Here is a 12,428-nt window from a genome sequence, read left to right on the forward strand (position 1 = left end):
AGGTATTTAAATTACTTTTCTTTAAAATAAAAGTATTAAATAATTATTAGTTGGTAACTAATACAGTAAAGAAGAATAGGTAACTTGACTAAATAATCAATATCTTAATTTAAAGTAATCAATAAAAGCTTCAATGGTGAATTTAAATTTGTTACCAACTCATATGAATATAATATGAAATTTAAGATTTTTTGCCTTTTTAAAATAACAAAAGATAGATATGAGTTTAGAAGGTATTTTTTATTAATTATTTATATTAATGAATAGTAAAAAATAAAGCTAGTAAAATAGAAAATTGTGTTTATTAACTAAGAAAAATAAAGCAAAATCTGAGAAGATGCAAAATTATATGAAAGCACCCCATAAGAAACAATACTGGAATGTTGGAAAAGGAGGATAAGATAAATGAAGGAGAAATAGTTTAAAAAGAATAATACTTAATATAGTTTTTAAAAAAAACGAGAAATACTAAAAGTTCCATTAGCTTGTAATTACACAGTGTAATTACCACCAATTCTTACCTCCTCTTGAAAATTAGAGAGTGTGATTACACCCCTTCAATTACACCCAATTTCATACTGACCAAGTAATTACTTGGCCAGACAACATATCAAACTGTATAATTGCACCCAAAATCCAATACTTAGGTAGTTTTCCGAATATGCTCTACATGTTTTGAATAAATGATGCGAATATTTACAAAGTCTTAACCTATCATTAGAGATTTTCAGTAATTATGATTTCTTTACTACAATTTTAAGATTGTATCTCGGGATTAGTGTTTGAGTTAAAAGTTGATACTATTTATATATGATGTGATTAATAATCTACATGTATCTTTTACCATGTTAGCCTAGAAATTGTTGTATACTACCCTTCTAAATAAAGGTATTCTTGTCTCTTATACTTATGTACTGCTTTATAAATATAATGATAACCCCAAACATTACTATGGGGCATTATTATTTCATGGTATCAGAAGCCTAAAGATCCTACCCTAACCCTACTTAGCACCGACCGTGGATAAAATTCACAGCTGAAGCATCTCTTGTGTTCTCCACGTTTTTTCCTTCTCTGTTACTTATGTCTTCTCTGAATGGGCTTTCGTTGTCTTATGACTCTTTTGTGATCATGGCCTCGCACATGCGTCCTGCTCCTCGATTTTTTAAGTTATGGACGACGCTTCTTACTCATGAGGCTCGTACTTTCCCTTCTTCTGATCTAGTATCACCTACTACGGCGTTGGTTGCTACAGTAGCTAATCCTCTTTCCTCCGCTTCCTCGGGATATTGTAGAGGTGGTCGTGGTCGTGGCCGAGGTCGCGCTCAAGATTATGGTCGTGGCAATATTTCACAAATTCATTATAGTCCGTCACTTTCCCCAGTTTCTTGTGGTGGTCCTTTCTAACATTCTACCTCTGGTCGTGGTGTCTTGGCTCCTTCACCTTATCACTTGCCTTCATTTGTGGCTCCTACTCCTACTTCTACTACTATGATTTGTCAGATTTGTGATCTTTCTGGTCATACGGCACTTGCTTGTCCAGCACCATAACCATGTTTATACTACTCCTAGTCTTCAGGCGAATATGAAAGCACTCTCATTGCAGTCCCCTCCAGACAAGAATTGGTACTTGGATTCTGGTGCAACCACACACATGACTAATGATTTGGGTAATCTCTCTTCCTTTTCTCCTGTTTCAAATGATTCCATCTTGGTTGGTAATGGTACTCGTATTCCTGTTAACGGTGTTCTTCTCTTTCTACTCCTTCTTGATCCTTTACTTTGTCCCCCTATTTTGTATGTTCTGCATCTTTGCAAGAATTTATTATCTGTTCATCAATTTATCAAAGAAAATAATTGTGGTATTAACTTTCTTCCTTGGGGTTTTGATGTTAAGGATTTGGCGACGGAGAAAGTTCTGCATCACTCCCGTACTGATGGGCCTCTCTATCCTTTTCAGTCTTCCTCTGCATTGTCATCGTCTGCTCAGCCATCAACCTTTGCTGCTCTACATGGATCTAGTTCTATTTAGCATGCGCGTTTGGGGCATCCAAGTCATGTTGTCTCAGATTTACTTAGATCTAGAAAGTTAATTTCATCGTCTAGGCCTTTTTCTAGTTCTTTTTTTTTGGTAATTCTTGTTTTTTAAGCCCTAAACATTCGGCTTTGTCGTTTTCTTTAAGTACTTCAACTACTTCTTATGTTTTAGAGTTAATTCATTCTGATGTTTGGCAGTCCCATGTGCCCTCAGTTAGTGGTTTTCATGATTATGTTTTTTTTATTGATGATTTCACTCGTTACACATGGATTTATCCTCTTCGTCATAAAAGTAATGTCATATCTTGTTATACCCATTTTAAACTTCTTCTTGAAAATCAATTTGGTGGGTCTATTAAGACATTTCGTTTAGATGGCGGGGGCGAGTATCAAAGTTCTTCCTTTATCTCTTTTCTCCGCTCGCATGACATTCATCATCAATTATCTTATCCTCACACACCTCAGCAAAATGGTGTAGCTGAGCGTCAGCACTGTCACATCACTAATGTTGCTCGCACTATACTTTTTCATGCTCATTCCCTTCTTTCTTTATGGGTTGAAGCTTTTCTTACTGTTGTTCATCTTATTAATCATCTTCCTTCTTCTTCCCTAGCTAAGCTCTCTCCCTATGAGAACCTATTTGGGGTTCCACCTGACCATACCATTTTAAAACTTTTTGGGTGTTTTTGTTATCCTAATTTGTATCCTTATCGTTCTCACAAACTTGACTCTCCTTCTTCTCCTTGCGTGTTTTTAGGGTACATATCTAGTCACAAGGGATATCGGTGTCTACGTCTTGATACTAACCGTGTCTATATTAGTAGCTCTGTTCGCTTTATTGAGCATTGTTTCCCATATGCAAATTTATCTGCTTTTCTACCCCCTCGTCCTTTTGTGCCTCATGTTCTCCTCCCTATACCTGTTGTGTTACCTAGTCCTACTCCTACTGCACCCGAGTCTACTAGTTCTGCCACTACTTCCGTGTCCTCCTCTTCTTCTGTTGAGTCTCCTAGTTTATCTTCCCTTCCTCCTAGCTCCTTAGACTCCTCTTCCTTGCCGTTGTCTAGTACTGATTCATGTCCTATATCCACCTCCACTATTGAGCCATCACCTTAAATCTTTGATTCTTCTCATCCCATGATTACTCGATCTAAGTATGGTGTGGTTAAACCAAATCCGAAGTATGCTCTTAATTCTATGTCTTTGATTAATTTGCCTGCTAAGCCTACTTGTTTCAGCTCTACAACTAAGGATGCTAGATGGCGGAGTGCTATGGCAGAAGAGTTCAATGCTCTACTTGCAAACTAGACGTGGTCTCTTCTTCCTCATCCATCTGGTGTTAATGTTGTTGGCTGCAAATGAGTCTATCGAGTTAAGCAGAAGTCTGATAGCTCTCTTGATCGTTGTAAGGCGAGATTGGTAGCCAAGGGCTATACTCAAGCACCTGGTGTGGATTATGGTGAGACCTTTAGTCTTGTTGTTCGTCCCAATAGTACTCTCTATTGCTATTTCTCGTGGTTGGTCTATTCATCAGTTTGATGTAAAAAAATGCATTTCTTAATAGTTATTTGCATGAGTTTGTCTATATGGAGCAGCCACAGGGGTTTATTGATTTTGTTCGAACAGACTATGTTTGCAAACTACATAAGGCATTATATGGTCTCAAGCAGGCACCTCATGCATGGTTTAGTCGGTTTGGTTCCTTTCTACTATCACATGGGTTTCAGAATAGCCGTGCAGATTCATCTATGTTTGTTTATTCACCTGGTGGTCAATATTTTTTCTTGTTATTATATGTGGATGATATCGTACTGACTGGCTCCAATCCTAGCTTAATATCCTGGTTTTCTAGATTACTTAAGTCTGAGTTCTCTATTACTAATCTTACTTTGAGTTCTCTATTACTAATCTTGGTGATCTTCATCATTTTTTGGGTATTCGTTTCACTCGGTTGGCAAATGGTTTGCATCTCTCTCAGAGTAAGTATGCTCGAGATATTCTTGATCATGTTGGTTTGTTACAGTCCAAGCCTGTCTCCGATTCATCTTCTTCTCGATCTGCCACTATTGAGGACTCTGCTGTTGTTTATGGTACTTTATACCGCAGTCTAGTGGATGCTTATAGTATTTGACTCTGACTCGACCATACATTGCCTTTGCGGTAAATACAACTAGTCAACACTTACATGCTCCTACTTCCACTCACCGTGCTGCTGTTAAATGCATTTTGTGTTATATTGATACTCTCGATTTTGGGTTATTGTTGAAACCAGTTACTACTTATTCTCTTACTGCACATTCGGATTCTGATTGGGCTGGTTGTTGTGATACTCGTCGGTCTTCCACTGAATCTCTGGTTTTCTTTGGTTCAAATCTCATTTCTTGGTCTTCTAAGAAGTAACATACTGTCTCTCGCTCTAGTACCGAGGCTGAGTATCGTGCCATGGCTCACACTGTGGCTGAGGTATTATGAATTCAACAGCTGCTACGGGACTTGCATATTTTTCTCTCTGATGCGCCACTTATCTTTTATGATAATGTAAGTGCCTTATATCTTATGATGAATCCTATATATCATTCTCGTACAAAGCATGTTGCAGTTGATTTTCACTTTGTACGGAAATGTGTAGCCTCTGGATCTATTCTTGTTCGTTATTTCCAACGGAGCGCCAACTAGCTGACATTCTTACCAAGGCCTATCCTCTCATCGATTTAAGACTCTTCGAGACAATCTTCGCATGTTCCCACACTCGAGGGCTAAATAGCGAGAGTGATTCTCTGAGCCGATCTGGATTTCCAACGCCTCGGGAAACTGGTCGAGATAGATGACAGCACCTTGAGGGGGCGTGATAATTCACATGTATCTTTTACCATGTTAGCCTAGGAATTGTTGTATATTACCCTTTTAAATAAGGGTATTCTTGTCTCTTCCACGTATGTATCGCTTTATAAATACAATGACAACCCCAAACATTACTATGGGGCATTATTATATCAATGATCTGAGAATTGAGCTATATGTTTCTGTTGAGTTTGAATGATTCAAATTTGAGATATCCCCTAGCTTGCCCTGGTTAGGTAGCATGCGTTGATACAAGTTACCAACGGATTAAGAATTTTAGTTTGAAGCTTATCTATGGTATATGTATGTTCCATGTGAGATTATACCTCTATCTCCTAGATATTTCTTGTATAGGGATAGGCCTGCCCTTATCAAAATATGGAACTGGGTTACCATTTAAAAAACAATAACCCCAAAATGAAGCGCTAAAATTAATTTAACGAAGATCTGTTCATATATAACACTAGTTCTACATGCCTATAGATAACTAAACAGTTAGAGCTTAAATATATCCATACTGCTACTCAGCTTAGTTGAAAATCCATAACATGAAAGCATCACCAAATGATCAACTAGAATTTCCATCTGTAATCAAAAAATGCCTCGACTAGTTTAGGTGAACAACCTTGAATTTTGTACTGAGCTTGTACAAAGACATCCAATACGCTACCAGTTTGCAGCTCAAGAAATATTGATTCAACAATATGCAGAGACCATGGATCTCTGCAAAGAAGAAAATGGTAAATTAAGAAAAACTCAAACACCATGACCCGAGCAATCCTCAATAGAAAAGTAACATCTTTTTGACATACATATGAAGCAATCAATCATTTCTTCGACTAAGTTGCCACGCAAACTGATCGAGAGATACCATTGCACGGCATGCTGAACCAATCGAGCCATCATATCTGTATGAACAAATAGTAAATTCATGGCTCCAGTGAGTCAAATCCCAATTTCAAGTAAGCATGTTTAAGTATAGTTGTGTGGTTTCTGTGAAGGAAAAGATGCGGAAGGCGAGGTTGAGATGGTTCGGGCATATTAAGAGGAGAAGTGTAGAAGCCCTAGCCAGAAGGTGCGAGAGGTTAGTCTCAGTAGGTGTAGGTATCAGGGGGAATAGAAGTAGGTCTAAGAAGTCTTGGGGCGAGGTTATTAGGCGGGACATGGCGCAGCTGGAGTTGACTGAGGACATGACCCTAGATAGGAGGGTGTGGAGGTCGATGATTATGGTAGAAGGCTAGTAGGTAGTCGAGCGTATCTCTTTGTCTTTCCCAGTTCGCTAGCATTAGTGTTAGTATGATATCCTTTTATTCATGGATTGCTATTATTACCTAGAGTTTAATTGCTTTCTTGGCTTCAGTATTTTTATCTTGTTGTTATTCCTTCTTGTTGCCATTACTTTTGTCATTCGTTCTCCAGCCGAGGGTCTATCGGAAACATCCTCTCTGCCCTTCTAGGATAGGGGTAAGGCTGCGTACATCTCACCCTTCCCACACCTCACTTGTGGGAAAATACTAGGATTGTTATTGTTGTTGTTGTTGTATGTTTAAGCATAGTCACCAAAAAGGTCTGCAGGCTGCATGTGTTCTGTTTAAATGTGGAATTACATACTTTAAAAGCAAACTCTGATTTTGGGACCTTATCTAACTGGATACATAAAATCCTCATTTACAAAGGTCTCTGTGCATTGAATCCAATAGTTAACAGACTCAAACTAATGTAGATAGACAAAGAGGTTCATGTGTCCCACAGTAAAAAGTTGGTCAAAGATGGTCTTCTGAGAGACCTTCACAGCCAAACTCAACCCTAAACCAGAGAAGATGTACACGGTTAAACTCAAACATGACTACAGAAGGAAAAGAATAAGCTTCATCAGAGTCCCACTAATGTAGGAAGAACGAGGAATATTTTTTTCCTTTTAGACAAGTAGAAAGAGGGATATAAACTTACAAGAAGGCAACGAAATAATAGAAGCTTTGGGCAGATTTTGTAGGGGTTTCTAGATCAAAGCAATAAACAATTACTTAGCTCTATGTGGAGTTCTGAACCAAGTGGGGATGGAGAAGCCAATGGAACCAACCCTATATCTTTGTGAGAATTTACGTACTCACATATGGTTTTGGGGAAGGGTTTATAAGACAAATTTCTTTGTAGATTCGACAAAAAGAGCTAGCTTCCTATAAACGAAAATTTGAAGTGCTGAGAGAGATTAAAGAAGGAAAAAAATTGGAATATACATATAAGAGAAGGTCCAAAAAGTGATTCTCTGAAGACCTTAATTTAGGAAAATCTTGAATGAATTCAAGAAAAGATCAACAAAGAACTCTGAAGGAATTTACAGGAATCTTAACAATCAACAAAGGAATTTGATGGAATTTTCTTGTTATTTATACAAGCATTTCTTCAAATTTTAGTAGTTCCTAAAAAGAAAGATTGACATTAATTAACAAGTATGTTCTTTCCATGCATCAAATCTAAAGAGTCGTGGTATGTTTCAAGGCAATTTGGTTAGTCACTACACCATAGACTGACTAAAGCTAAAAGGAGAAAGGGAGATGACTCTAGTTGTTGAGTACCACGGAGAATGGTGTGTGTAGATTGGCCAACTGTACACCAAAATACGGAAACACTTACAATCCAATCAAGAGGAACGCTCCGGTGTGCATCAGAATAGCACCTTCACCAGCAGGTTTTGAAGTACTCATGCATCTTGCACTGAACCAACTCTCATGAATTGTCGTTACAAGATCTGTCAACAAAATGGCAAAGCTAGCTTTTAGGTAGTGTTTATGTCCAAAAACAAAACCAGTTGTTCTGGTCTTAGTGATCCTTTCTAAAGAATAGTAATTACAACGAGCATAAACAAGTACTGAGGTATCACAGTTTGTGTTTGCTCTGCATTATTGACTTTGTGCACAAACAATGCTGTCATACGCTTTTTTTTTTTTCTCTTTTTTTTTTTTATGAAACAAGTTGTTTCATTGTAAGCATCAAGAAGATGCAAAGTTACAAGAAGGATCAATGTTAGCTCCATTACAATAAACCTGCCCAGGGAGTTAACCAAAATAATCAAAAGTAGAAAGGGACTAAATTAAAAAAAAAAAATTGATTTAAATGACGCTGTCAAACCCTAGAAGCAGCCCAACCACACAACCCAGAAAAACTTTTATATAGAAAAGATAGATATATTGCATTTACTTCTCAATATCACATAGGTGGAAGAGGCAAAGTACGAACATGACTGTAAGTACCCCATCACTATCTTCTACATATTCCAACCAAAGTGCCAGATCCAAGACATACAGTTCAGGTGACGGGCAAAAAAATAACATAGTTCCCGAAATCCAAAGTTCATGCATGATATATTTTTATTTGTAAACAGCAATTAACTCACATTGATTCTGTCCAATGAAGAAGCTCTCCGTCTGCAGTTTGTTTCTCTTGACGAAACTGACAAGTTCACACATTTCAGTTGGATCTGCCTTTATGCCCTCTTGCTCTGCACTACAGGCATAAACATTAGGCTTTAAAATTACACCTTTTTCCATAAGGGCAAAGCAAAGCGAAAAAGAAAACTGTTTTACACATATTGGCGACTATAAAGTCTCCAAAAAGAAATTTCTTTTGCTTCTTATCTCATCATCTATTGCCCCATATGGAAGTAACTCGAGTAAGTAAAGTTTCTTCTGTTACTTCACAACTAAAGCATGACTGCTGGTTGTTTTTGCACTGCAGCTATATATGTGGGAAGCTGAGAGAACCTTCCTAGAAATGCAGAGCACCATACTTGGTCTATTTTGGAGTACTTGTGAGGTTCATATATGTACAGACGATTCAATGAACTTTGTAAAAAGCATCTTTTTGCTAGAGCAATCAATTCTTATGTAGAAAGCAAATACTGGGTCTTCCCCTTTTGTATATATCTTTACTAATCGAAAAGGACAAGTAGAACACCAGTACTTATTTCACCAACTCAAGAAAATGACACTTGAACTTCAACTTTTCAGTATTTTGTTGTGGATACCCATAAAGCAAAATCTTTAACCATGAGTAGGCTTCCACTATAAGAGCAAGAAGAATGGTTGGACAGTCTTCTGTTTTATGTTTCTCAGGTTTATAAGTTTATTTGGCAGCTAAAATTACACAAAAATCTGAAGTCGCACCAAAATGAAAGGCCTGGAAATAAGGAGGAAAGTATCTTATACTGAAGCAAAAAAGATCATTTTCATTATAGTAAAATAAGATAAAGGACTGCACCCAAGGGTGTGATCTAGTGGTCAATGAAGTGGGTTGAGAACCATGAGATCTCAGGTTCAAAATCCAGCGGAGGCAAAAACACTAGGTGATTTCTTTCCGTCTATCCAAGCCTTGGTGGATAGAGTTACGAGGTACCTATAATGGCGGGAGGTAGCAGGTACCCTGAGGAATTAGTCGAAGTGCGCAAAAGCTAGCCCGAACATCACGGTTATCAAAAATAAAAATAAATAAAAGATCACTTTTGTCAGAAAAATTCATTTTCATGATAGTAAAAGAAGATAAAAGATCACTAGTATCAAAGTACTGGTGGTATTTGAGGGAAAAGGGTTTTGATCAACTTTCTGAACTTTTATCTTAATGATGCGGCCAACTTTCTGAACTTATTATGCTCGTAAAAATTCCTACTAGAAAAAAAGCAATTGCATTGTTCAAAATAACCAGTTAGCTGTCTAAAAATACACATTAACAGAAAAAGGTAAGAGCTTTAAATGGTTTTTCCACATTTTCACTTACATGGTAGATATCAGACGAGAAGGGCCATTGGGGTCGAAGTTTAAAAGTAAAGCAGCCTTTAACAGTTGACCTGAAAGAGGGATAATCCATTTCAGCTAACTATACATGTTAAAGTTAAACAAGAACAGATCTTCAGAAGTGTTACATTCACTGACCTGAACCAACATTGCTCGAAATCCATTTCTCCCAGATTTTATGCACAAATGCCCAGTCCATTTATATTCTTCTGCCTACAATAAGCACAGTGCAATAGAGGGACAAAAAGGAAGGAAAAGGTGTTTACAACTCAATCTCAATGGTTGATTTTCATAAGAATTTGCAGAAAACAGAAACAAATGGAAGCAATTCACCATCAAAATACACATATATAGAGAGAGAGGTTCTCAGAGGAATTTCATCAAACAGAAGACGCGCAAAAACAACTTTTTCTTCATATGGAAATTGAAAAGCCAAACTAATTTCAGAGTGAAAAACAAATTGTACCTGCTCGAGACTAGGATATGGATTAGCAGCTTCAGTAAAACACCAAAAAGAGCTACGAAGGGGAAATAACAAAAGAACCCGATATACGCAGCAGACTGAGCAGAGAGGTGAATTATGGGACTTGTAATTGGGCCGAAATGAGAACTCTGCTACAAGGTCTTGGTAAAGCAAATGGTGGTGCGTCTTTGTGTCTCTTAGTCTCTGTGTTCTTAGAATGCACTGTTCATACCAATAATGCCCGAGAGTTATTGTAGTTTATTTTAAAAACGGACCAAGGGCATCTCCAACCCTTGGCACCATTAAAGATGGTGCTTCAACCCATTATACTAGTTTTTACACCAAAAAAATATTTCTTTTATATTCTTGTCTCTCTTTTATATTATATTATTTTTTTATAAAATATATCCGTTCTTTTTTCTTTTTTACATATTTATCCCATATAATTCACATTTCTTTCTTAAAATTATTCTATACCTTTAATTTTTAAACAAATATAAATTATAAGCAACTATTATACATTATACATACTAACTATATAATTCAAATAAAAATAAAATCATTGATAAGATATAATTAAATAAATATTATATTATGGTAAAATTTAGTTTAATTTTTACATAAATATTTAACTTACAAGATTCGTATGTTGCTCCCGCAACTATAACTTATAATAAAACTAATTTACAATTTATATAAAAATAAAGTATACGAAAATTAATTTATAAAAATTATACACTCAAATTAAAATATAAAATTAATATTATAACAATATTACATAAAACTATAATTAGTTATAAAATTATAATATGTTAAATTAAAAGTGTTATATGATAAAAGATAATATTAAAATAATGGTGAATAGTAATGATATTGATGAATAGTGTTACATCAAATTTGGTGTAACACTATTCACACACTAAAAACACTATTCACACACTAAAATGGTGTAAGAAATGGTGTTGGATTGGAGCAAAAAACACCAAATCTTACACTAAAATGGTGTTTGGTGTCAAAATTGGTGCTGGGTTGGACATAGTCTAAACCAATGGAACTGTAACGTATCGAACCGAATTAGATTTCTTTTAACAAAACTGTAGATTTTTATATAAATCTATAATCATACCGATAATTAGAGTATGTTTTTTATTTTATGAAAATAAATCGAAAAAATACCGAACTGTACCGAATACATCTACAATGTGAACAATTTATTTATATATTAAGTTTAAAAATAATAAAGTATTAAATTTTTTCGTGGACCTTGAAATTATGAAACGGTTATAAGCAACAAGTAATTAAACTCAAAATCCTAATTTTCAAACTTATTATGCTACTCCTATTGAAACTAAATTATTTCTAGCATGTTCACTAGCAAGACACAAGGTATTGCAACGATTATGAGTAGCAAACTACAATGTATTGAATCTTTCCTTTCGTATGATTTTGATTTATCTTTTTGGATATTTAATCTTCTGTTGACTTTATTCTTGAATTCCAGCTTAGTTAATATCTTTCCACTCGTGTGATTTATATTATTTTTGTATTTGCTTAGTTCCTTTTACGCTGATTTAGAATAGTTGATGGATCTATACTTTAGCTATCTTTCATAATTTCTTAATTCATCACATTTTAAATTATAAAAATGTCTAAAAATTTTTGTTAAGTCCTATAAAAGTACGTATGTTATTGCATTCCACTTCTACTAGTGACTTTTACATGACTTTTAAAAAAATTACCAAAACCTTACCGAACCATACCAATACCGAAGAAAAATAGCAGTTTCGAAAAGTCTAATGTTGGTTATACATAATAGAATAACCGAAAATTTAGTATGCTACAAATTTTATAAAATAATCGGCCGAACCGAACCATTGACACCCCTAGTTTATTTTGAGAAATGTATTTTTTTTCAAAAGTACTCTTGTTAAGAAGCAGTTTGTATTTGGCTAATTAATTTGAAAAGCACTTCTAAGCAGCACTTAGTATTTGGCCAAGCTTTTAAAATGTGCTTCTAAGTGTAATTTTTCTTAAAAGTGCTTCTAAAAAAGATATTTCTGGGAAGAAGCTACTTTTTTCTGCTTCTCCAAAACTGTTTCTGTTTCTACTCAAAAGCACTTTTTCTTCTAAAAGTTTGGTCAAACACTTCAACTTTGGAAAAAAAATACTTTTTTTAAATTAAAAAAAAAGTACTTTTCAGCTTGGAGAAGCTTGGCCAAACGGGTTATTAGTCAAACGTACACTTTAAACTAAAAAGTAAAACAAAGATATTTTGTACATTTAAGGCTCGTTTGGTACGA

The 12,428-nt window shown here is 35.5% G+C and overlaps 1 protein-coding gene across 1 annotated transcript; it reads right to left on the reverse strand.

The window, feature by feature from the left end:
• Window positions 1-5,296: 5,296 nt before the first annotated feature.
• LOC107789243 (uncharacterized) lies at window positions 5,297-10,456 on the reverse strand. Its single transcript, XM_016611017.2, has 7 exons — window positions 10,132-10,456; window positions 9,804-9,878; window positions 9,649-9,718; window positions 8,273-8,382; window positions 7,513-7,627; window positions 5,691-5,786; window positions 5,297-5,601 (listed from the first exon to the last, which is right to left on the reverse strand). The coding sequence occupies exons 2-6, from the start codon at window positions 9,862-9,864 to the stop codon at window positions 5,702-5,704; spliced, it is 441 nt and encodes a 146-aa protein (XP_016466503.1). The 5' UTR covers window positions 9,865-9,878; window positions 10,132-10,456; the 3' UTR covers window positions 5,297-5,601; window positions 5,691-5,701.
• Between the last annotated feature and the right edge of the window lie 1,972 nt (window positions 10,457-12,428).

The sequence above is a fragment of the Nicotiana tabacum genome, chromosome 1 (assembly GCF_000715075.1).
Source record: "Nicotiana tabacum cultivar K326 chromosome 1, ASM71507v2, whole genome shotgun sequence".
In the NCBI taxonomy this organism is placed as follows: Eukaryota; Viridiplantae; Streptophyta; class Magnoliopsida; order Solanales; family Solanaceae; genus Nicotiana; species Nicotiana tabacum.